The 27,790-nt window shown below is 36.3% G+C and overlaps 1 protein-coding gene across 4 annotated transcripts in view; it reads left to right on the plus strand.

Moving 5' to 3' along the window:
• Positions 1 to 27,790, plus strand: part of LOC145688516 (major facilitator superfamily domain-containing protein 6) — a 207,679-nt gene that overhangs the window by 137,124 nt on the left and 42,765 nt on the right. For all 4 annotated transcript variants that reach the window (XM_081762869.1, XM_081762885.1, XM_081762895.1 and 1 more), the window contains 2 exons: positions 24,894 to 25,002; positions 27,124 to 27,774. In XM_081762869.1, the coding sequence (XP_081618995.1) occupies positions 24,942 to 25,002; positions 27,124 to 27,774 (712 nt within the window). In that variant the 5' untranslated portion in view covers positions 24,894 to 24,941. The remainder of the gene's footprint in view (positions 1 to 24,893; positions 25,003 to 27,123; positions 27,775 to 27,790) is intronic.

The following is a 27,790-nucleotide window of genomic DNA, read 5'->3' on the forward strand; positions in this document are numbered from 1 at the left end:
TATAGGCAGTGTAATCAAGTACAGTTGCCAAACTCGTATAGACTTAACCCCCATGGAAGATATGTATTTCAGGATACCTTATGGAGAAAAGTCTAGCTGTTCTTTAGCTTCCTTAGCACCTTAGTAAACAAATGATCAGTGGTGGATTAGAAGGGAAAAACTGGGAGGGCCAACCACAACCCAAACTATGATAGATATATCATGAGTTTACTAAACTTTCAAAAATATATAAATAAGAACTTAAATTATTTTTGCCACCCAAAAAACGGGGGGCTAGGGCCCCCTGCTCCGGGCTAGATCCGCCACTGCAAATGATGTCTTTATTATTCCGGTACAATTCCACACTGTGGAGGTCATTGGGATACAATAACCCTAAATCGACCAATATGCTTTCTGCCTTTCTTCACTTACGTCTGATTGTTGTTGGATGAAGTCGGCAATAGAACAAAGGGATTGAAATCTTATCATTTACGTCTCGGATTTGGAAAAAGCGGTCACTCAATAGTTGTCAAATTTCATATAGAACTTCAGAGTGATTCATTTCGGTTTGTGCAGTCAAAAGTTCATCACTTGGTTCTTCTCTGGATGCGCATCTTCTATAACGTGCTCCTGCTGCCTCATTCCATTCTTTGCACTTTTCTTCTGCTGCATGTATAACGTTCTCCTGCAGGTCAAGTCTCATCAATTGTACTCACTACGCTCAACGGCGCCGATTTCTCTGTAACTTTGGGGGCCCATTCATAAAAAAAAAAAAAATACATACAACAATAAAAATACATATTCATAAAAATATATGGGGGCCCACATGAGCTTTGTCCCCCTCCAGGATCGGCGCCCTTGACTACACTCTCCAATTGGGGAGTCGTATCCTCAGATTGCAGACATTTTTGCATCTGATTAATATGTTGAAGGACTTCAAATCAGAAAAAAAAAACAAAAAAAAAAAAACGGGGTAATGAATTTAAATGAATGGATGTTTGAAAGAAAAGTCTTGCATCATTTTGGGTATCAAGTGTTCAAATCGAGGTGGCACGTAGTTCTTCGATTGCATCAATAACCTAATCCAGTAAGTACTTTCAAAGCTTCTCCTTTGGAACTCCTTCAAATATCACTTTCTCGTTTCAGACTAGTACTTTTGAAGAACACTCCATCGATGAGTAAATCTAAAGAACACAAAATAAATGCTCCATTGTTCCAAAGAAAGTGATCGCTAGAATGCAAGATTCAAAGAGTGATTGTTGCAGGAAACTAATAGCAAAGTCAAGAGGATTAGCATTCCGTATCAAAGTTTGAACACCAGAATATTGACCGGCCATTGTAGTTGTCGTATGTTTGTCGTCTGTAATCGTGAATGCCAAGTCCATCACGCTGAAATTCGTTCAATATATCACCAGAAATGCTATCAACAGTCTTTCCTTCAATATCAATGTGATCCAGGCCGATAGCCAGCCCAAAACTGTAGGGAAGGGGGAGCTGGTAGAAGTTGGGGGCCCAATCCAACCATATTATAGTTCATTTGCAAGCCTACCGTGAAAATTTTAGGGGAGGCAGTAAATATTTAGGGGTGATAGACCCCCCCCTTGGATACGGGTCTGATGTGATCAATAAAAGGTCCCCAAATTTGAACTGAATTTCGCTGTGTCTCCACTAATCGAATAATTTACGACAACTCTGCACATGAACAAATAGGGAGTTGAATGAAATAGAGCACTACTGAAATATTTCACCTTTTTCTCAGCTTCAAATGAGTACAGGCGAACTTTCTTTCTTTTTTTTTTTTTCGAAGAAGGTTAATCTGCTCATTTTGAGTGTCATAAGGAAAATAAGACAGCAAAGAAAGAGAAAAATGAGACTTTAAAAGGAAGTAGCAAGTAACAAATATTACATTTTAAAGCCTTTCTATATAGCTTGTCCATTAAATATGTAATATTAATTGTATATACACGGTACAACAGGCAAAACAAGCGAAACGGACATCCAAAATTCAATCAATAAATCGATGAATGGACGCGCGGATCCTGGGATGGGACAGGAAATTAGGATTGTTCGGGGCCACCACAGGTGACCTGCTATGCATAACGGACAACTTTTCGCTTTCTCGTCGTAGTCCAAGCATAAATATATTTATTGCTATTATGGAAAGTCTTCCTTTCAGCAAGTACAGCCAAGTACATGTAATTAAGTCTTGAGACAAGCACAATTATTGCCTCATCCACCACCATCGAGATGCTCCATTGATTAAAGAGCGTCACCAACCGGCGCGACCTACTCACAAAACAGGAGTACCGCTTCTCACCCCTTTACTCTGCCACTGTATACATTCCTTCCGCATAGGTGGCCATTTCGGATCTGTAATTCAGTAGCAGGAGGTGCTTTTAAAAAAGGATTCTGGGTAAATCACTGGCTGCCTCCATCATCGAGGAGGAACATGTTATCACCAATACAGATATGTGGCTTTGTACGCAGAAGCAACAAAAACACGTTTCATGAATGCTCTAACTCAAGTTAATATAATTTTCATTGAACTTCGTACTTGCAGTTGTATGAAAAAGATACCAAAAGCATTTGGCTGGTTTTCAAGTTCGGGCAGAAAACATCCAATTTATTGTGTGATCCGGGAAATTGCGGAGCGCTTTTTGCAAGTTAACATTTTTATTACTCTCATATAGTAAGTCCTCTTTCCATATTGATTGATTTCTACATTTCGTACAAGCCAAACTATGATGACTTCCAATAAATGAGCACTAAATATATAAACATAACATGTTTTTAAAATTGTGGGTAATGTTTTCATTGACTCGCCCTATTTGCTCAAAACAATTTGGCTACTTTCCTTAAAACCTTTTACCTGTCGCTAAATGGTGCTTCCTAGTGGTAGCATTCTCGTATTTTTAATGAGGAGACTTGTATTCAGCTATTGCTCCAGGTAGGTGTGGATCTCACTGTAGATTCACCAGCTCTAAGTATTTCGATGCTGAAAGGGAACACAAAACGGCAACAATCAATTTCTAGTTAGGATGCAAATAGTTATGATGTCGATAGATTTTGAAATATTAGTTTTATTGTTTACCACAAGAATGATTGGTTATGTGACCTTGTATTTTGTTGCTGTGTCATGCTCTCCACTATTACTTTTAACGAGCTTAAAGACATAACGATAGTCTTCTATTCACTTCTGACCCAACCGCTCTCTCCTTGTCTTTTAGTATTTCGTTTCAATTCAATCTTCTCGTAGTCTAGAGTAGAACCTTACAAAGGCTGAAACAACTATTAAAAAGCTGAACAATCAGAAATTTTGAAAATGCAACTCTTTGTTTTACGTCCCGCAGTAGGCTAAAGGAAACGGTGATAGTAATGAATGAATTGGTGGAATCTATAGAAAGTGGTAGAAAACCTGGGACAAACCCATAGATTAGTCTTCTTTATGTAGCAGAGAAAACGGAATTCCGAAGAATAGAAGAAAGAGGATTTAAAATGACTACGATATCACTACTCACAACTTTTTACATCTTATCTAACATTCACAAAATATGATTAATCTAGTGTGTACTGTAGATGAAATGAAGTTATCGGAGATAATCAGTGAGGCTTCAGCCATATTTAGTCAAAATGAAACATATACAGTGGACTCTCAACTATCCGGCCTAGTTAAAAAGATCTCCGTCAGCAAATTAGGAATATATAGTTTTTGAAAATCTACTCGACTTACAATACCTTAATAAAAGTACGACTTTTGCCAAGGAGAAGGTGTAATCTATCAAGGACTTTTTTATTTAAAAATAAAAAAACTGTAGGTGCTGCCTCTTTTTTCCTTCCTTAGCGGCCTACATTTTCACATTTGTGTAATCATTTATCAGTGGATAGTAAAAAAATAAAGTAATTTTTATAAGGAGTAGGCCTAAGTTTTACGTTAATGTTTTGTTCATTTTCAAATTGTATGTATGTACAGTGTAAAACATTTTATGCTTCATCCAATTAAGACATTATATTATTTATCTTAAAATGTGTGATATATTTTTATTCAAGAAGTTACTCTTTCTTTAATAAAACGTACAGTGCAATACATTTATAATGTACTAGCCTAATAACTAGCTTCTGGCTCCCTCCCTCAATATCTGCACCTTGCCGCGGTGGGGGGCTTGCGTACTTTAATGATCCCAAGAGCTATGCCGGAGATAGCTTCGCTATCAGAGGGCTTCCCATGCCGGACAGGTCTTTAGGGGTAGGAGCCAGATGAAGAGAGATATTATGGTAGTGGGCAGCAGCTCTGCCGTTACGACCACACTGAGGCTGAAGATGATTGACATCGATAAGGCTCAGATGTGGACAAAAACAGGCAAGGACAGGATGTCTTCTATGGCTGTTTCACTGCGAGGTGGTAGGACCTGGGACGCCACCATTTTACTCAGTCCCTAGAAAACAACATGAAAAGAGAAATAAGATAATATAATGTTAGGGAATACGCACTACTGTTTCACAGAGGATCGTCCCCGGCAGGGGAGGGAAACAAAGCAGGGCCTCCTCGATCGTCATCAAACGAAACTCCTGCAGGATAGGAACCTAGAATGTGCGATCGCTGTTATAGTGTGGAAAACTGGAAAACGTGAAGAAAGAAATGGAACGCATGAAGATAGATATCTTGGGAGTCAGCGAAGTTAGGTGGCCTGATAGAGGAGACATGCGGAGCGGGGACTGCAGAATGATTTACTCAGGAGCTGTAAACGGTACAGCAGGAGTCGTTTTTGTCCTGAATAAGAAGATAGGGTAGAAAGTTATAGTTATAGGCGGGGAGCTCAGTGGTAGAGTGTTCACCTCCGCTGCTTGGGATCCCTGGTTAGATCCCACCTCACGCTGTGTGGACTTTGTGGTGAACAAACACCGTTCTTGTGGGTTTTCTCGCGGCTCTCCCGTTTCCTCCCACTTTCTTCATTCCACTATTTCATTCATTTCTCATCATCACCGTCTCCTTTAGCCTAACCGGCATAATCGTGGGACGTAAAACTTAAAGACTTCATTTCATAAAAGAAAGTTATAAGCAGCTGGAGATACAATGAAAGGATAGTAATGTTGAAGATAGCAACCGAGCCGAGAAATATGACGATAATCCAAGTATATATGCCTACATCAAGCTACACAGATGAGGAAGTAGAAGAAACCTATGAGCAAATAGAAGAAGTGTTAATGGAAGTTCAAGACTAGGACAATTTAATCATCATGGGTGACTGGCACGCACACTGAGAAAAAAAAATTGTAGGTGGCGTACTTAAAAAGATAGGTTACATGCGTAATTCCTGTTGTTTTTGGACTTAACGTACAGCAGACGTATGACTGGAAATGCATGTTTTATAATACTTTCTGTATAAGTGTTTCATCTATACATACTTTCTGTATGAAACAATGTAGACGGTCAGGATCTCACATACAAATGGACGTATATAACATATAGCTGACGAAGGTAACATAAGTATATGTATGTGATATACGGAAAACTGTTAAATGTCAGACATCTTGCAACGGCATGATGTAACATCTAAAGGCAGTGCCTATGTAGCATATGGATAACGTATGCTCCGTACTGATTTCTATAGTAAGCAAGAGTATACAGTATATTTTTAGAATATACCGCTGTCCGGAGAACGCATTTTTCTCTGTGCAGTAGTGGACGAAGGCAAAGAAGAGAATGTATCTCGGAATTTCGGCCTAGGAGAAAGGAATGCGAGAGGTACACGATTAGTTGAGTGCTGCAAAATCCATAATCCGACTGTAACAAACACTCTCTTCGAACAACCACTAAGAAGAAGATACAGATGGACAAGATCAGTAGACAAAGAAAGATACCAAATAGACTACATACTGGTCCGACAAGCATTTAGAAATCAAGTGAAGAACAGTAAGAGTTATCCAGGTGCAGACGTTGACTCAGACCATAATTTAGTTTTGATGAAGAGCGAACTCCGACTAAAGAGGAAAAGAGTGGTATCACCAAACAAAAGATGGAACACAATCAAGCTTAGAAGAAATGAAAACATGAAAAGGGAATTTGCAAATGCGACAGACAAAGAGATGTCTAAGGTAGCTTTAGCAGGTGATGACATCGACTCAAAATGGGAAGCCATGAAAGCAGGGATTACAAAAGCTGCCGACGAGCACATAGGAAGAGAAACGAGAACCCAATATAAATCCTGGATTACAGCAGAAATATTGGGAATGATGGAGCAAAGAAGAGGAATACAGAAGGAGCAGAATCACATCAACAGAGAAGTAAAAAAGGCTGGATAAACAACTTGTGCAAAGAAATTGAGGAAAATATTGTCAAAGGCAATACAGAAACGGCATATAGAAACGTTAGAAAATAGTTCGGTGAGAAAAAAACGCACAGTCATTATTATAGACAAGGACGGGACAACACTAATAGAAGAGGAGCAAATTGCAAGAAGATGGAAGGAATATATTGAAGAACTCTACAAAGGAGACAGAAAGAACGAAGAAGAGATAGAAAAGGAAAACGACGTGGATGAAAATGAATTAGGACCATTAATTTTACAGTGCGAATTTGACAATGCTTTGGAGAAAATGCAACTTGGTAAAGCCCCAGGAACAGATCAAATACCAACGGAAGTGATTAAGAATCTCAGAATAGCAACAAAGAAAAAACTATTTAATCTTATTAATGAAATATACATCTCGGGGAAAATACCAAGAAACTTCGAGAAAAGCATATTGGTGACCATTCCCAAGAGAAAAGGCGCACGGAAATGCGAAGAACACAGAACGTTAAGTTTGCTTTCCCATGCATCAAAAATACTGTGCAAAATTATCGCACAAAGAACAAAAGGAAAAATCGAAGAACGACTATCCGAGGACCAGTTTGGATTCAGGAGGAAAAGAGGAACAAGGGACGCAATACTGAGTCTGCGGTTGATCATGGAACAGTACGTCAGGATAAACATACCGTGATAGCATTTGTTGATATAGAGAAAGCTTTGACAACGTAGATTGGAATATCGTGTTCCAAGCACTGAAAAATCTGAAAGTGGATTACAGAGACAGAAGAATAATATACCAACTTTATAGGAACCAGACAGCTGTTATAGGAAGAGACCAGAAGGAAGCAAGAATAAGTAAAGGAGTAAGGCAAGGATGTGCACCTTCACCTCTTCTGTTCAACGTCTATATAGAAGAGGCTATGAAAGAATTCTTTGATAAAAATAAGAAAGGCATAAAAGTAAATGGGCAGGTTTTCAGCACAATAAGATTTGCTGATGACATAGCATTGATAGCGGAGAACGAAAATGACCTGCATGAAGCACTTTCAAACTTGAACGACCAACTGGAGAAAAAAAATGCAAAATGAAGATGAAGAAGAAGAAAACCAAAGTGATAAAGTGCACAAGAGCAGGACAGGAAAAGGCAAACGTATGGCTAGATGGGGAGAAAATCGGAGACGTTAAGACGTTCCCCTATTTAGAAAGTCAAATATCCTCGGATGAAAGAAGTGAAAAAACGTAAGTTTCAGAATAGTGCAGGCTAAACAAGCATTCAATAGGAAAAGAGAACTACTAACATCAAGAAATGTGTCGTTGGAGGTTCGTAAACGATTTATTAAGACCCTGGTATGGAGCGTGGTGATTTACGGATTAGAGACGTGGATATTCAGAAAAGCTGAAATATCCAAGCTGGAAGCATTTGAAATGTGGTGTTGGCGCAGAATGCTGCGCATATCATGGGCCGAAAGGAAAAGGAATGAAGACGTACAAAGGGAAGCTAACGAAGGACGACAGATCATGAACATAATAGGAAAAAGAAGAAACAGCATGCTTGGCCATCTTATTCGGCACTCCGATTGGATCACCGTACTGATAGAAGGAAAACCAGGAAGAGGAAGACAAAGGATAGAATATCTGGACGCAGTTACGAAGAAGAAGCCTTATCAAAGTATAAAACAGCTCTTCCAAGCGAAAGATTTTATTTTCTTTTTTAATTTCCATGATGGCCACCAACCTACGGTTGAGGTGAACAAGAAGAAACCTCTGGCTAGCTGGGGCGCATTTGCTCGGCCTACGGCTTCACATCTCTTGTGTATCAGTCTTTTCATCAAGAGTGAATTTCGTGCATTTGCTCTTCATATTTCCTGAATTTGCCCAGCTGGAGGCTTTGTCCCCAGACCCCCCGGTTACTCGGCTTATGGCCTCGCACCTCTCAAACCCACAATTCTACCGAATTTCAAGTTTCTTTTTGTATTTCAACTACCTAAAAGATAAAGTTTTGTAGCATTAGAAAACGCCCACTTTAATAACATGGAGCTTTTTCATTTACCCTTTAAACCCCCTAAAAACTAAAATATTCAGTTTTGACAATTTTCCTGTGAATTAGTTATGGAAGGATACAATCATGCCACATTTCATCATTATAGCGTTACAGGAAGCGCCAATAATTTTTGGGTGTAGAACATGTCCCATATAAATAACATGGAAAAGACTTTTCAGTTCCCCATAACACCACTCTAAGGTTCGAAACGTTTATTTTCTGTGATTTTGTTAAGTAATCCTATAGAAAACGTACAAGCATGCCGAATTTCAAGTTTTTATTCCAATTGTAAGCATCTAAAACATGAGATTATAGGTCTAAAATAAGGTCCATTCCAACAACATGCGGAATTTCTTCATCGCTTCTATAGATCCCATAAAAAGTTTTAAAAAATATTCACTTTTGGCAATTTTTCTGTGGATTGGTCCCGAAAAGCTACAATCGTGCCAAATTTCAACTTTCCACGTGAACCGGAAGAACCCGTTATTGTGTGTCAGTGAGTTCATGTACTTTTATTTGTAGTTAGGGCTAGCCTTCGACTCCGCCCACAGATCCCGCATTTGCTCGGTCTACGGCTTCGCATCTCTTGTGTATCAGCCTTTCCATCAAGAGTGAATTTCGTGCATTTGCTCTTCATATTTCCTAAATTTTGCCAACTGGGGGCTTTGCTCCCAGACCCCCGCGGATACTCGGCCTTCGGCCTCGCACTTTTTAAACCCACAATTCTACCGAATTTCAAGTTCCTTTTTGTATTTCAACTACGTAAACGATAAGGTTTTGTATCCTTAGAAAACGCCCAATTAAATAACATGGAGATTTTTTCATTACCCCTTTAGGGCCCCTAAAAACTCAAACTATTAAGTTTTGACAATATTCCAGTGGGTTAATCTAGTCACGGAAGGATACATTCATGCCAAATTTAATCATTGTAGCCCAATGCCCAATACTACAAGAAATGCCCAATAAGTTTGGGTGTAGAATATGTCCCATATAAATAACATTGGGAAGATTTTTCAGTTCCCCATAAAACCATTCTAAAGTTGGAAATATTTATTTTTAGTGATTTTGTTAAATGATCCTATAGAAAACGTACAAGCATACCGAATTTTAAGTTTTTATTCCAATTGAAAGTGTCTAAAACATGAGGTTATAAGTCTAAAATAACGCCCATTTCAATAACATGCGGAATTCCATCACCCCTTTAGCCCTCATAAAGCTTTAAAATATTCACTTCTGTGAATTTTCCTTTGGGTTAGTCCTGAAAAGCTACAATCATGTCAAATTTCAACTTTCCACGTCAACCGGAAGGGATAGGTGCTGATTGCCACGGGTGCTGACTGCCACAGCCAATTATTGGTGCTGACTGCCACGACTGTCTCTGATTGCAAATATGAAGGTGCTGACTGCCACGAGCCTGGGAGAAACTGTATTTGGAAAGAGAGGAATTAATCCCTCATACTAAATTTATGATTATTAATTAATTTAGTAGGAATTAATTTAGTAATCATCACAACAAATCTATGTGGCATCCTATAAGTTACAAAGTTGCTCACTAAGTGGAACGACATACACTTGGATGTTTATAAAGGGATTGTCTTTTCTGTTATATGTACAATTTGCACATTTCATTGTTTATATTAATTGTTTTATTGTATTATTTAATGGATATGATGGTCTGAAGCCAGCTGACAAGGGAAGTTTGGGAGAAGCACTCGCCTACAGAGAAATAAGCATGTCATTTGAAGGACCAATTCATGCTGATTACAACTGGTAATAAAACTCCTGTACGTTGAGAACTGTTCGACATATTCAGCTTGGAAATTTATATGAGAAAATAAGTGGATGCACGTTTCAATGCGTTAAGTATTCTCACCCATGGCGAAGCCTGGTGGTTTGAACTTGCTATTGCTTGATCACTGGGGTCCATTCACAGACAATTTGTCTATTACAAGTTGCATGATGGATGGCAAACACCTAATGGTTGAGAAGATACCAAAGAATTGCACACGATTTGTGCAACCATTTGATGTGTTTTGATTCCGATCAATCAAAGATTATGGCAGGAGATTTGTACATAGTATGAATCTTCTTCATCTGGACGTTAAAATGTGCCAACGAAACAATCAAATAAAGTTCGTGTCCATACGAATCACTTCCGATCACCGCGATACATTGGATTGTTTCAGTTTGCGTTCTGCAAGGCAGGTTACGAACAAATTATAGGCCTATAACTGTTGAATCACTTGTCGAATTTGCTTTTTGCTTTGGTTCTGCGAACTGTTCTCTTGACGGATGCAACACAATTGCACATATAAAATGTTCATGGTGCAAGGGAGTATTTTGCCTACGTCATTTCTTCACAAAACAGAAGAACAACAGTGATCAATTTTCATCTCTAACCTATGATTATTGTGAACAATGTAATGGCTAAATTGTATCTAACAAACCCGTTAGTTATTGCGAAACACTTTTTTTTTGTTACTTCCGATAGCTTTCAATTCGTATGTCAATATTCGTTACTAATTACGTTGTACTTAACGCGTATAAATGCGTATATCCTCATTTTCTCATATAAACTTCCAAGTTGAATATCTCGAACCGTTCTCAACCGAGCAGGAATTTTATTAGCTTGTTATAATCAGCATGAATTGGGACTTCAAATGGCACGCTTAGTTTCTCTGCAGGCGAGTGCTTTCTCCTGAACTTCCCTTGAGGTACAGCCAGCAGTGCTTTTTTGATGGAATTTTCAAGAGCTGCTCGAAACAATTTGCAGAGCTGTACACAGTTCATGCTGACATAGGGAGTTCAAGTGAGAATACATAAATCGTACCAATTTTGTACGCACCGCTCCCTGACAAAACTGAAAGTACACTCATGTCCAAAATTATTGTCGCATATCTATAACTGTCTTCTTGTAAGAATATAATTTGATAATTTTGCAGAGTACTTTTAATACTTATATTATGTGTATAATCAGGAAATTTATATTTGTGATAAATTTCATAGGAAAAGAATTATAAATACGAAAATCATAATGAGTAAAGTAAAATGTAACTAAATGGACAAGAAAATTTTATTTTCGTTTTATTGTTCTTATTTACTACTATTTTGACATGAAATTTACCACATACTTGTCTTTGCCAATTATACACATACTAACATTATAAGAAATACCGGGCGAATTCGTTATCAAATTATATTACTAGAACAACATATTTATAATCATGTGACAATAATTTTGGACATGAATGTACATACAGAGACCTGTTTACCTTTGTTAGGTGTTGGTCTGAACAACATGATCCTAAGGATCATCTAGTTTCTTTCATGCTTCTTGGCGTCTTGTAATGTTACGTCTAGCAACTTTCTCTCAGGCTCGTGGCAGTCAGCATGCCATCGTGGCAGTCAGCACCTTGATATTGGCAATCAGAGCCAGTCGTGGCAATCAGCACCATTAATTGGCTGTGGCAGTCAGCCACTGGCGGATCCAAGGGGGGGCGAAGGGGGCGACCGCCCCCCCCAAAGGTGTGGTTTTTCTTCCAGCATTTATCGTTGGAAAATACAAATATGGTCTTTTCCCGACAGATTCAATCTGTGTGACAAGCCTAGCAGAGTCTAATCAAAATACTTAATAGTATTTAATACAGACATATTTGAAGTGTGAATACTTCTGTCCCTAGTTCCTTGAGGCGGTCACTATAAGCCCCAAAGCAGCGAGAATATGATTCATTCATTGGACGAACAGCTGCAGGAAGGACGGTGACGGCTTACTCTTTGAACTAAAAAGCTATATTTTAAAATTGTGTCCTAGAAAAAGGATATGTAAATGGAATTCGGGTCCTGAAACTTCAAGTATCTTTACTTTGAATAAAGACAAATATAGAATCTTCAGCGCTCCTTACCGAAAAGCTCTCTGAATCTGAGACTTTTCGGTTGGTTGATTGATTGATATGTATTTACGTTGTTTGTCAAATGCGATGCTTTACGGAACGAGAACTAGAAAAAAATGAAATGAAATCTTTAAGTTTAACGTCCCACGATTATGCCGGTTAGGCTAAAGGAGACGGTGATAATGAGTGAAGTGGTGGAATGAAGAAAGTGGGAGGAAACGGGAGAACCCCGAGAAAACCCACGAGCACGGTGTTTGTCCACCACAAAGTCCACACGGCGCGAGCTGGGATCGAACCACGGATCCCAAGCACCGGAGGTGAACGCTCTACCAGTGAGCCACCGCGCCCCCCAAACGAGAACTAGAGTTTAAAGTTGGATCTTAACCACTGTAGTACGTTCGATGCTTACTCACCGGGAATCAAACCACACAACATCATGCATCAAAGATATGTTCGCTAGCTACTAGATCAACAAAGATAGCCGTGACTTTTGAGGTTCAACACGAAAACATTAGGAAGGAACCTGGGATTCATTGTGACTTTTAATGGCATTTATTCTTTCCTTGGGAAATAACACAAACTGTTATATAAAAGACGAAGTCCTGAATGAATAACTGATCGCACAGACCAAACCGCTCAAGCTAGAAACTTGGAATTCGGACAGTAGATAAGGTTTGTGATGTAGGGTATTACTAAGGGAGGATTTTTTGGAAATTGGAATAAAGGAAGGGAGTGGCCATCTCTCCGAATCCCTTAAGGATGGAGACTTGAAATTTGGGATTTGGATTTCACATTTTAAATAATTTGACACGCATTTCAACGTTTTTTGATACTTTAGTAAAATTGGAGAAAAAGAGGTGAAAAGAAAAGGATACGGGGATTGCAATTATTATAATAATATATCAATATCTAAGAATCTTTAAAGGTTAGAAACATGAAATTAGGTTAATGGACTTCACACTCAAAATAATCCAATACGTATTTCACCTAGAAGGAAGATATTTTACCTAGAAGGAAGAAAAGGGATGGAAATTATTATTATTATTATTATTATTATTATTATTATTATTATTATTATTATTATTATTATTATTATTATTATTATTATTATTATTATTATTATTATTATTATTATTAAATGCCCATATCTCAGGATCCCTTACAGTTAGAGACGTGAAAGTTGGTTTGCCACTTAACGTAGAAGGGAAGAAAAAGAGGTGCGGGTGGTTGACTATAAATGCCTTTCGATGTGTTTGGATTTCGTAACAGAGTTTTAGCTCAATCCAATTCTATATGATTGAAATGATAGCTCATTTCTATATTCTATATGATAGCTCAATTCTAATTCTATATGAGACGAAAGGAAGAACGCGAAATATTGTGTCACAATAGCACGTAGGGGCATTTGTTATACATATCGTGCGAGGCCGTATGTAGAGTAAATTGGCGGTCTGGAAGCGAAGCTCTACCTAGGCGAAGGCTAGTATAATATAATTTTATTGTTGTTGTAAGCATAGCTATAATTATACTATGTTTCTAAGAACTGCATTTAAGAAATTACCTAATAGAGCCAATTTCCTAGTCCTAGTCTGGTCTAATGCTTTTTTTTTTCTTTACATACTCAATTATACCACTGCAATAGTGGTGTATTCGGACAAAATACCCTTTCTAGAACATCATCCGAAACAACATTTTCAACACTAAAAAGGTTGAAGACATGGCTACGATCCCGGATGGGTGCAGATCGACTTAGCGACCTGGCACTACTATACACGCACCGAGACAAACGTAGATTACGATCGTGTCATCGACAGATTTGCCAGGAACAAGAAAGGACGTATATTTGGGATTGTTGTAACTTTCACAGAGATGGACTGCAAGGTGACTAAGGGCGTGGTGTGGTTTTGACCCGTCGTGGTTTTGGCCCGTAATTATTTTCAATTCGTGGGTATTCCCCAAAAATCATGAGTATGAGTCTAACGTTGAACTCCTTTTATGTATCTGAATCGCAAACAAAAGCAAGAAAGATGAACGAACTCGAAAAAGGTTTTGAAATTGCTTTTTTTTTTTTTAATATTTAACGGAAACAAAAGGGCACAACAACAATCGTAAAAAATGTAAAGCGGTATATAGACTATATTATATTTTTAATAAACAATACATATGATATTTGTTTAACGTCCCACGGTTGTGCCAGGACAGCTAAAGGAGACGTGGACCTACTGATTATAGTAGAATCCGAACCACTTTTTTCGTTCAACTGTACTCCCACCGGGAACCGAATCCGGGATCACTCGCACTAAAGGCAAGCATGTTAGCCATTAGATCAACCCTTATTATATCTGAGATTAAAGAAAAACAACAAGTTTGTTCTTGTTCTTTATTCTCCATTGGTGATTTCGTTTAAAGGTAAGAATTTTTCAATATTAAATTTGAATTTGATTTTTTTTTTTTTTTCAAATATCTTATATTGTCAAATAATATCGCCAGTCGGAATATTAAAGGAAATATAGTTTGTGTGCAGTAATGAACGAAAACATCGCTTTGGTTTTACATTTCAGATCTTGTTTCCTTAATTTTTTTTTTTTTACTATTTATTATTATAATGGCTTATATTGTGATTCTGCATAATTGTAATTCATATTTTAATTCATGTAAAATTTATACACATTTCGTGCTAGATCATCTGACAAAATTTCTGTTGAGTTTGTGTAAGAGAAAGTTTAGCATTGATATTTTTGTTATTACATTATTTGCAATATTTTATTGAATAAATTGTGCATTTGCCTTCGTAGTGATTTTTATGGTTAAAGAGTACCTGAAATACATATTATATAGGATTTATATCCACAATTAATTTCTTTATATGTTACTGCTGTAGTTTAACTTCAAACCGTCGCTCTGGGTTATTGTTAGTAGTACTGTTCAAGGTTTAAGAGCAATGAGGATTAGTATTATGTATTAGGAAGTGTATCCATTTCATTCTCCTGTACTCGATCTGTGCCCTTAAGTGTGCAGGCTAGTTCTTTTAAGGCAAAACCAATAACATTCTTATTTCCGGGGAAAGCCACGAAATTCATGTTTCGGCAATTACTACCATGGGTAATAATAACGGAACCCTAAGCATCCGTGGAGTTCAGTTTGATTTTTTTTTTTTTTTTTTTCAATTTTCAATTTGCTGAATTATATCTGATATAAACAGAAATGAAAGCAATATGTAAAGATTGCTGCCCTATATTTTGGTCCAGTTGGAACAATGTGTGTCATATACTATTAAACATCACTTTATAATTAATTATTGTATTATTTTATTATACCAAGAAATTTACATAGAAATATCTTCATGTCTTTTGTTATTTGTTGACATTTTGTATTATTCTTTATTCATGTATATTTTTGTTATATATTTTTGCGTAGACCGAGTCTGTCTTTTCTTTTTCACCTGTTGTCCCACAATTGTTACTCATAATATAAATGATTAGTGCAAATTGTACACTCTTTCGTTACAATGGATGCCATCGTCAATACAGTATTTTCTTTTGTGCACGTACTGTGCAAGACAGCGCATTGATACAGTGTGGTGACTAGTGAATCATGACACCGCCATGCCTCCGAAACGAAAGTGCGTATTTAATTTAAATCTACAGAAAGAATATACTTTCATTTTTTAAAAAAAAACTTACAAATTTGGGTACATAAATGGAATCTGGGAATCAGGTTTGCACCCCCCCTCCAGTCCCGCATTCATAAGCGTCCGATTCTTGCAAAGAAAAATTCTGGTCACCATGAGGGTACGATCATCTTTCAGAAAGCGAACCGCCCCCCCCCCAAACGATCCTTCTGGATCCGCTAGTGCAGTCAGCACCCGTGGCAGTCAGCACCCCACCACCGGAAGTATCCCTTTATTTTATCTCAGTGAGTTCATGTAGTTTTATATATACAGTAGTTAGAATGTGTTTTGAATTGTGTGATTGAGACAGAAAGTGAGAATTATAGAACTCTGGCCTGCCCTTCCGTTGTGTTAGGCAGAATAATCGGGGGCTTATTGTATATACTATAGATAGTTTGGGTTGGAATATCCCAGTAAGGTTAATTAACTATTCATAGATTTTAACGGTGTTGAATATACATATATATAATCTTTATTTTCAAATTATGAGATTTTAATGATTGAGTTTTGAAGTTAAGTGCTCCTTTCGATTTTCAAAATGAAATTGCTTTATATATAAACTTAATATTACTTAAATTAAATTTGATTATTATGTTTATATGTTTGTGACCAATTTCTTTTGACAATGATGTAATGAAACTATGAAATGAGTGGGGAAAAAAAGTTAGCTCATTCTTCAAGAAGAAATATATAAAAAAATTCTCAGTTCATGGTTTCATTACATTACCCCATGTGCCGTAAGTCAAAAAATTGAAATATTAAAGAAATCAAAATCAAAATAAATTGTATTAAATCAATAACTAAAGGAGCAGTAAATTCTTAAATCAAATTATGAGTGCAATTAAACGAATGGTTGCAATCTCTTATTGTCATAAAATGACAATATTTTATTAATGAACAACTGTCTTACAATGGTAATATAGTGGATTTTTGTGTAACAATATAAATTAGTCAACTGTAAATATTCAAGAGTTTTGAGTTCATAACCATAGTATGTCACCTTAACTGCATAACATATAACTATAAATTTACTTAATGCTAAGCCAATTATGACATAAATAAGCTGAGTACTTAAACATTCAGACTTCTTTGCCTGTCACTTTCAGAGACCTCCTAATATCATGTCACAAAAAATAAATAAAAATATAAATAATAAAACAATAAAATAATATTTAAAACAAATCAAGAGACAAACTACATATTTTCTCTTTTGCACTGAAATACTCACTATAACACTACTGAACCTCAAAAATGATAATTATTTCAAATAGATACAATCTGGTATAAAGAATAATATGAAAAATACAACAATCCCTTTTCACCTCTACCGTATCCCGACATCCCTTTGCCACCCTTCAACAAGCAAGGCACAGCAAGGAACCAGGAACCTCCACCACCGAAGTTCCAGTCCAATTGGAGCCACAAGGAAATCTCCCTCGCCTGGATGCGTCAACCCTACTGGAGCCCCCAGCAGTACACTATAAAACCATGCCTGGATTCGTCAGCCCAACTGGAGCCACCAGGAAATCTCCCTTGCCTGGATTCGTCAGCCCTACTGGAGCCACCAGCAGCAAGCCATGCCCGTGTTCAACCTTGGAGGAACCAGAGTTGTCGACGCTGCCTGCGCTCCCTGTCTGTTTGAAGCCACGGGAATTCTCCCCTGCCTAATTCATCAAGTTTGTGACAGTGTGGACTCTACGTCGCAACATTACTTGTCCCTCACCGCCACAACTACAATCCTAATTTTGTGTGTATCTTCGACTGTGTTGCCAAAAAGACTTAAAGCCCAGAAGCCATGAGCAGCGGCCATGGATGACACCCAATTGCCCTGCGGCTCATAAAAGCATAAAGGTCCCCAACAAGGACTCTACGTCTCAATGTGTTCAGGATCCATGAACACTAGCAGATGTGAACTGGTTTTTTTTTTTTTTTTTTTTTTTTTTATGTATATGTGTGTGCATGCCAATAGACTACTAGTTAGTGTCAGTGTCCATAAACATAGTGTAGACAGAACTATGAGTGAGAAAAAAAAAGTGACACACACTACGGTGATGTTCAGGAACAGTTCCTCATCAGTGGGGGACTGTAATGAAACTATGAAATGAGTGGGGAAAAAAAAGTTAGCTCATTCTTCAAGAAGAAATATATAAAAAAAAATCTCAGTTCATGGTTTCATTACAATGAGATCTCGAAAACCACAAGCTCTAGAAACGTGTTGTTTTCACGGATCTATTTCCAATTTTGGGTAGACCTGCTAGTTCTCATTCAAAATTTTAAAAAAATGCCATTATTGTTCTATTCAACAGTTTATGGGTCGTTTTAAGCCCATAAGATTAATATTGTCGCTAGGCCGAAGCTAAGGTTCACATCCTTGTGTTAGGTAACTAGTAGAGAATTTATGTATGGCGAGTTGACAGACATTGCAGGCGCTTTGCTTAAATCTGAATGGCAAAACCTATATCATGCTGACAACTTCAAAGGCCTCAAGAGCTGCAATGAGGTGTACTCGGACGAATACGGATTTATAAGGGAAAAAGTCCACTTGGCATCATCTGTTGCCTCCTCAAGTTTGCCACAAAATCAACCCAACATCTAGAGGAAGATAGGGCAATAAGAGACACTTGGGTTAATAAGAGACAAAAGTAATTTAAAATGTTAACAGTTTTCAAGTCACGTTTCTGATTCTTTGTGTATATATACTTTGTTACTGGGTAACACAATAGAAAATTATTTTATTTCTTCCCAATGCACAAGAAAACTGTGTTTTTTTTTTGTTTTTTTTCAAGTTCAGTTGTCTCTTATTGCCCCGTATGGGGTAATAAGAGACGTTATCCAGAGTTATTTCATGCTGTGCCTTGTTATTAAACTGGGGTTACAAGGTATATGCCTAAGATGTATTCTATTGCCTTACCATTTTACATGTTATTATTCTGGCTAATTTTCTTGTCAATTGCCATGTGAAAATTAAAATTATTGGAAGTCGTACTCGAAAGTTGAATGCTTTTAATTACAAACTATACAAATTACAATTTTTCATAATTTGTGAAGTTTTTCACTCATTCTGAACATTTTGGAATGACAAAATTGCACATTGTAGTCGTATAAACCATTTTTATTAAATAGGTAGAGCCTACGTCGTAAAACAACTCTTTATGCTACAGTGACTTCTTACACAGTAGGCTATACAAAATTAAGTAAGCTATACCAAAATGAAAAATAGCCTGCGTGAATGCTTTTAACGGCAATGGAATGAAACTTTGTCCTAAAACAGAAAATGGCCCAGACCAAATCTTTTTAAAACCAAACATTCTCTCTTTTTAACAGAATAAAGCCTCTTAATATTTACAAGTTCTGCTCTTTTAACAATGAACGGATGATTTCCTAATAAAATTAGAGGATCATAAAACATAAAATTTTTATTCACTTCCTGAAAATCATCATGAGGAGGTCAGTGGAATTTTAATCTTGAGTTAGTGAACCTGGCAAGACCAAACGATTGTCTCTTATTACCCCGATAAAAAAAAAAGGATATAAGAGACACGCATTTTCTTGCAAGCTTATTTACCAGAGGAAAACTGGAACAATCAAACTTTGAAGTATCATTAATGCTATACAAATTTATGCATCCAACTTTTTAGAATCATATATAACTAAGTTGTAAAAAAAAAAAAAAAAAAAAAAAATCTTCACGAAAAAGACCGACTTTAGGTAACTAAACTTTTTGTAGACATTTTTTTAAAAAGGCAGAAAAGAAGGTAAAGAATTTGCCTAAAAGCAATGAATTTTTTAGGCTTGTACACAGAAAGATACAGTAAGGTGTGGAATATTTTGTTTAGTTTTTCTGATGATAAACCAAACTACCAGCCATTTTGTCTCTTATTACCGTATCTTCCCCAATATATTAAAAGCTACGTTTATAATTTTTCTCCCTTTGTAAGTCATCTTGTTCTTTACTTGTGTATGTAAAGGGGAATAGACAGATACAGTGAGGGAGTAGGAAGGAGAACCTTGGTCATATCAGAATGATGCGCTCAGTAGACAGCGCAGATTCAGCTAGTTAAATTTTAAAATTACATATAACAAAATTTAACTGTCACGAAGTAAGGGGCATTTATTTAAAAAAAAAAAAAAAGAAAAAAAGAAAAAAGAAAGAAAAACTCAGTAAAATGAAAACAGTAAAATTCTAATTCATTTCAAAGAAAACAGAAAAGTTGGCTATAACAACATTTAACATTGTTGCTAACACGCTATTGTGTCAGTCAATGGAGGGAAATTATTGAGCATAGTTGTTTTTTCTTGTTTTTCAGCATTGTGGTACAAATTTATGGTTTCTTCTTAATTAAGTTGTCTTGCATCTTCATTGTTTCGCATTTTCAGTTGTCATTTTCGATACTGTTTTTCATTTATTTCCTATTAGGTATTATGTAATATTTCTCGTTTCTTTATTTATGCGCTAAATACACAATATTCTTGGAAGTTTATGTTTGGGGTTATGAGAATCTATCTTTATTTCTTTCAATAACTTTAACTTTCTATAGTTAAAAACAAGCTATTTGTTTTATCTTTATTCATTATGGGATTATTAATGAGCCCAATTACCCGAAGGGGTTGTAAATGGAGATAAATGCAGTTGTGTTTTTTTTTGTTTGTTTGTTTGTCTAACGGGCTCAGTGGCTCAGTGGTAGAGCGCTTACCTCTAGTGCATGGGATCCCTGGTTCAATTCCCGGTTAAGTAAGTTTGTTGTGGACAACATCGTGCTCGTGGGTTTTCTCAGTGCACTCCCGTTTCCTCCCACTTTATTATTCCATCAATTCTTCCATCATCATTCACTTGCTTTAATCGTCGTCTCCCTCAGCCTGAAGGGCATAAACATGGGACGTTAAACTCCAAGATTTCCTTTCATTTCCATTTTTAGTTTAACGTTTCAGGATTATGCACCGAAACTAAGAGATATTGTGATGATGAAATGTGTGATAATGGAGAAATGAAATAAGTGAGAGGAAACGGGAGAACCCCGAGGAAATTTATGCACGCGATGTTTGTCCACCACAAAGCTCACTTGGCGTGGTCTGGAGTCGAACCAGAGACCCCATACATGCGAGATAAACGCTCTATTACTGAGTCAGTGCGGCCTCCCCTTGGTTTTGGTGTAGCTACCTTTTGGAAACGGTAATCGTACCTTACATCAATGGCTCCCAACCTTTTTTTAACTGATGACACATTTCACTGATCGCTCATGTCATCGCCATACACTCGACGCAGCGGTTAGAAACTACTGTTTTACAGGGCGGCTATTTGAAGCGATCGCAACGCGTTTTTATTGCTCATGCGTACACTTGGAATACGCTGACCATGTATTTAAATGTGGATGGCCAATCACAAACGCGAAAGCAATAAAAACACGGAGAAAACGTCAGCTCGAGCGTATTTGGTGCGTTTCGGAACAATAGACCGCCTGCTGTTTAAAAGATGTCAAAAGGAAGGTAAACAAGGAAAGACGTGTTGCCAGGCAAGGGGATGTTAGCAAGAAACAACTGCTTTGAAGATGCTTTGTGCAGAGTACTGGAACTCTGCTATTATAGACCTGGGCTTGGCAAGAAAGACCTGGAAACCCTGACTGGCTCACAGTATGATTTATAACTCTGGCAAAAGTAGTTACCAAATAGCCACCTTGGTCGTGTTCGCTCTAGGGGGTACGCTTCGAAAACGCATTCTCAAATAGCCACAGACTGATACATCACAATGCAAAAGAAGGTTCCTAAAATAGTACAAGGTGCATGTCAAAGACGACGTTAAAAAAAAAGGAAAGAAAATGATAGAAATTTATTATGATTGATATACACATACACACCTTGCCTATTTGTGGACATAGTCACTATGAACCTCCAAGCATTTCTTGTAGCGGCACAAGCTTCCGTATACTCTCTTGTGTATAAATCTGTCGCCTGAGAGTGCAACAGTCCAGAACTGAGACTTTGAGCACTTCTTTGTTGTTGAAATGTTTCGGTGCAAGCCATTTTTTTTAGGATAAAAAAAAAGAAAAGAAATTGCTGGGGGCAAGCTCGGGACTCCAAAGGAGATTTGAATAGTTTCCATCGAAATCTTTGAATTATCTGAACAGTACGAGTAGCTGTGTGTGGGCGAACGTTGTCATGGATCAAAAGAATGGGTAGGGTTCATTCGAGGTAGGGTTCCACTCCGCCGATTTTGGATGGTACGTCGCAGGCTATTCTATGTTTAATCTCTCTTGTAATTTCTCGTCCTGATTCCAAGAATTCCATAAGAATCACATTCTTTTGATCCCAAAATACGTTTGCAGTGTTTTGTAAACTGATACTGTTTCTTTGAATTGCTTCGTTTTGGGAGAACCAGAGTGCCGTCATTGCATTGACTAGTGCTTCGATTCCCTAGTGACGTACAATGTCCAGATTTTTATCCTCCGTCACTGTGAGGAAAGAGGTCATCCCCACCCTCTCCTCAGTGGCTCAAAAAATCACGTGCAGATGTTACTCTGTGCTCTTTAACATTTTTGACACCTACCTCCCACATAGTTCGTGATAATTCAGCTTGTCAGTCACAATTCGATGCACTGTTTCCGCAGACACTTCTGGAAACTCTCTGTGGAGTTTGGTTATTATGAACTGGTGATTGGATCGCACTTTCTTGTTAACGCGTTCCATAACATCGTTCAGCTGAACACTAGGCCTTCTGCTAAGATCATCGTCATGAGCATTTGAACGCCTTTCCCGAAGCTCTCTGCACCCTTCACTCGTTACCGTCGGTCCATAAATGCCACACAATTCCCGATGAATGTCAGCTACATTCTGTCCTTTGGCGTTTAGAAGTCGTATGACAGATTTCATTTCACATTTGACGAAATTTTGTATTACGGCATCCATTTCACCTTACTGCTACTCGTACGTACGCAACTCCACTCGGATGATTCTATCTCGGTTGCAAACACAGAATATTAGAGCATGCTCAACTTTATCAGTGTAGCCAACCCCACATAAAAATTATCGGCCATTTTTTGACATGCGCCTCGTATGCAATAGTCGCCTTTACATTCGAAAAAAAAGTTTTCGTTTGGGATCAGATTTTCCTTAGGCGATGCACATTACTCCCGTTTCTTACATATTCTGATGAACCCGTAGATAGAGAATTCAATTTCCCATTGTTGATTTTGAAATAGTTTTCGAGGCCTGTCGAGATCTTGGTAGATAGACGTCCTAACCGATTGGTAAAAAGAAAAAAATGATAATTATGTTTGCATTTTTATGTTACTTTAAAACAAATGGGAAAGTCTTTTAAGCTTCTGATAGTCCATATAGTGAGTGTTTTTTCCCTCTAGAAGTGAGATAGGATTAAGCTTCTAATTTAACTGTTTTTTTTTCTTTTTGGTGATTATATCAACATTTTTTAATCTAAAGATAGGTTCGTTTTATGTAATAATTAATTTAGTGTTACACAAATTACAGTACATCTTCAGTAGCATCCATACGTAAATGAATTGTTGAAAGTCATATAAAAGTTACGTATTTACAGAAAATACACAAGTTATGTATTTTTGATTTGTATTGTCTAGAGACAAAAGAATGTCGCGTACAATATTCAGAAGTTAAACAACTCTTTAGTATCAATGGGTAGCACATTTATAATTCTTTGTAGATGAAGAAACACGTGCAGTTTAATTTTAGCAGGGTCATTGATCATATACTATTGCTCACTTACCTTAGGTTATCACTGCCTCCAGTTGTTGATCATGTAACGGTTTCGCAGCAATAGAAACCAATTCTCCACGTTTCAAAAATATGTGAATACTATCTGCTATATGATTTAGAAAATATTACATGTAGATAATAGTCTCTCTTATATCTGAATGGTTAATGTAGTTCGACTCCAAGGATGGGTACAAATTTGGCACTCGCTGTTGACCCAACATTGCGAGATAGTTGGGAAGCTCCTTTATTCTGTAATATTTATCGCCCCTTTTCAACTCCAAAGTTGAATACAAAGTGGGTCTGTAGTTTAACATGGTATCAAAATCATATACACTCACACTGGCAACGGACTCTCGTATCAAAGACATTTTAAATTTAAAGAATGGGGAACTCTAGTCTAAAAAGCCACCAGTAATAGCAAGACGAACAGATGACACACGATTGGCTGATCACATATATTCAATTAAATTTTGGTTGGCCATAGTCCTTTGCAGGCTTTAACGGCAAAGTGTTTAGATATTTACAAACAAAGGACATTAAAATAATCACGAAGAAAAGTTGTTCAATGACGTTTCATTTAAAGAATAAAAAGAACAAAATAAAACTTCTCTATGTAAGTTACTGGAGTGAAGATCAATTATGGCTTCTGTAATCTTAAGATAAATTTTATCATAAGATTGCACTTGACAATGCAAAGCATTTTTTCTTATCTTATGCTTTGGTGATAACAAGGGTAATGTACTTTTGTTTTATCTAAATTAACCATTGGATTTTGTTTATTTAGCTTTCCTGTAAAACTATGTTGCAATAAACCTTTTTTATGCTGGCAATTTATTCATTTCTTGTCTAAGGAAAAAATAAGTACAGGGTTTTTAACAGATAGATAAGAAGAGGCTTAATAATTCGCAGTAAATGATATATATACTTGTTCTTGAGCACTAAGTTGTAGTTCTTCAGTTTGTGCTTCTATGCGTGATGACATATTTTTTATTATTATGTTTGATATTTAATGTCTAGCATGGTTAGTAAGTGTAGTTCAAGGTAGTTTTTATTTATTTATTTATTTATTTATTTATTTATTCACTTATGATACACTTTTATTTTGTATCTTTGAAGCTGTGTGTTCTATACGAGCAAATTGTAATGTGATAAAAGTTACGGTATGGTAAAATGCGTTAAGAGTTTATCCGTCACTATGGTGATAATTGATAAGATTTCGTATCATAAAATCAGCAGTCAGCCTAAAAGTTTTTCCTCCTTATTTATTTTATTTTTTTAAAAAATAATTTTCCTTTAAATTTCAGATTCATTCAGTTTTGAGTAGATGAACTAAAACGACGTGCAAGATAATTATGGCAAAAATAAATCAAAAATTATTACCTGTCAAAGTTCACTTCTTCTGCTTCATGGCTTGTAAGTATTTTTATTTAGTTCTTAGCTATATATTTCCGACTTCATCTGTATACAGTTAGTATAACACATAGTACACTAAAAATATACTTATTTCTTAAATAATACTTTAGGAATATATAAATCATTTTCAGTTCTGTTTTCTTTCTAATCCTCTTCCAAATCTTCTGACTAAATTTTAAGTGTTTTCTATAGAGATTTTAAATACTTAATAGAATATAGTAGTTGCTTACATCACAGTTGCTTATTGGGAACGACTTCTTACTAGAATTGTTAGACATACCAAAGCCAACTAAACAAATTTTACGGAATACTATACATCAATATATTAAAGTTATAACATATTTTCAAGTTATAACCATATGCAGTGTTTTGCGTGTGTGTGTTTTTTTTAAGAAGTTCTATTACCTTCATTGATTTTTGTCATGTAATGTGTTCTTTTCTGTACACCCTACTGTTAAACAAGAACCTTTGTTGTCTCTTTCCATGCTTTTGTTTGTTTATTTTAGCATATTATATAATTCACAAATTCTGTATTCTAATTCCTGTTTAGTTAATAAACCCTTCCTATATCAGAAGGTATTTAACAAATATTAATATCAATATCCAACTTCAGATTTTCGTATATTTATACAAATAGATTTATGTAAAAATTGTTTCTGTTGGTCATCACTTTAATTGATATTACTTCGCCATTGATATATTTTCACCAAAGCTATATTTTTATTATTTTAATTTATTTTGTTTACTAGGATAATACTAGTGGTTTGCTACGAAATGTTGTGTCTAAATCTTTTTTCCTTTTAAAAAGAAAATAGACGACTAACTATCTCATGCCAGACAGGACATACATTTTAAAAATGCGTTGTTCCATGAAATTAGGATTGATATACGGGGGTAAAAGTACAGGGTAATGCGGGGGACGCTGTTCCTCCACCTCGAAAAAATATGTAGGGCGTCCCCCCAGTTCCTAAAAATACAATGGGCAAAGATAGGCAGGGGGATCGGCGTGACGTCATGCCGCTACCTACAGTCCCCCCACCTTTTCAGATGCCTTTTACCCCCTGTTGATATACACCAAAGTTCTTATTAGGCTGACCTCGTTTAATGAAATATTTTAATTACTTTGACAGAAAACGCTTCTAATAAATTGGAATTTCTTCATTGATTGAAGTTCTTTTTAGTTTAAAAGTTCAGATTACATTATTTAGCTTTTAACAATTTAAGAGTATTTTGCATTTTTTGGATCAGTAGGCGTTTCATCAAGCTTAATATAACAAGTAAAATTATTTTAGCATATTTCCTTATGATGAAACAAATATTTTACTTAATAACGAATACAATTTTTAAAATATTTGTCTAACTTAAGGTCTGGTGGGGCTCTATTTTATTTAGGCATTTTCTATCACATTTCGTAGCATCTATCACATTTATAAACTATAACTACTTAAGACTTTGAAAGTATAAACAAATTGATATTCTTATTTGTCATCCACCCCTCAGTTTAAATTGTCTCAATTTATAATGATCTATGTCCCTTTATGAGAACATTAGGAGAAAATGTTCTGTAATTATTAGATGCTGTTACATATAATTTTTACTTTTTGATCTCTAAACCCTACAGTTGTATCGGTCTCTACATTTTTTTTTTATTTTAGATTACATTTGAAGACTTTCGTATTGTTATAATAGAAAAAGACCTTTCTTTCTTAAAGTCTCTTTATTTGTCAAACAATTTGGCTGAATTGTAACTTCCTTGCTTTTTATAAAATGAAATAATAGTTACTTTTTTCATTTGAAGTTTCATTGCTTTCGAAGTATTTTCTTCTCTGAGGGTTGTATTCCAAAATGCGTTATGATACTTTCTTAAATACTTATTTACAGTTATCTATTCTAGATTTCATGTCTTGCAGGCATCTCGGGAAGTAGAAAAATAGCGCTTTTGCTTTTAATGCCATCGGATTTGCAATGTGAAATGGCTCGCGTTCAGGTTTTCTAATAATCTCTTGAATGATAAATATATACCTTAATATCCTAATATATAATAACCTTGTCAAGTCATCTCAATAAATTCGGAAAATACAGTGATATTTCGTAATTTCAAAGATGTATTTTTTGTTTCAGCTGTTGGCGCCATTTTACCGTTCTTAAACGTGTTTGGCAAGCAACTCGGAGTTTCGGAAGTAGTAATGGGCACAATTACAGCTGTTCTTCCAATTCTGTTCCTTCTGATGAAACCTTTATTTGGAATGCTGGTGGATCACTTTCAGAATCAAAGAAAACATATTTTTATGATTTTAATCGGAGTGCAGTGTGTTGCTTATGTATTATTATATTTTGTACCTTTTATAAAAGACGAATTTAAACGGTATAATGTGAGTTTATACTGTGATACTACTAATTTGTCAAGAACTGCTTTTTGTGGAAATGTGATGCCTTGTGTATCGTCTTTAGTGACTTGTAATTGGACGTGTCAATATCATAATGAGGAAGTAAGTTCGAACTTCAGTGCCTTGGTAGAATTAGCTCCAGCATTTGATGGAAAACACTGTTTTCGCGCTCTTGAAGCAAATATGTCCATATGTGAATTGAATGATCGAAGTTGTAATATCAGCTGTGAATCTGAAGGTCAACATGTGTGTTCTGTGCAAAGTGATAATGCTGATCTCTACACGGAAGTATACTTCTGGCTGTTTGTAATATTTATGTCCATTGGAACAATTGCTTTCAACGTTATCAACAGCATTAGCGATGCAATATGTTTCGATGTGTTAGGTAAGTATTTTATTTT

The sequence above is a fragment of the Thermobia domestica genome, chromosome 1 (assembly GCF_964235325.1).
Source record: "Thermobia domestica chromosome 1, izTheDome1.hap1.1, whole genome shotgun sequence".
In the NCBI taxonomy this organism is placed as follows: domain Eukaryota; kingdom Metazoa; phylum Arthropoda; class Insecta; order Zygentoma; family Lepismatidae; genus Thermobia; species Thermobia domestica.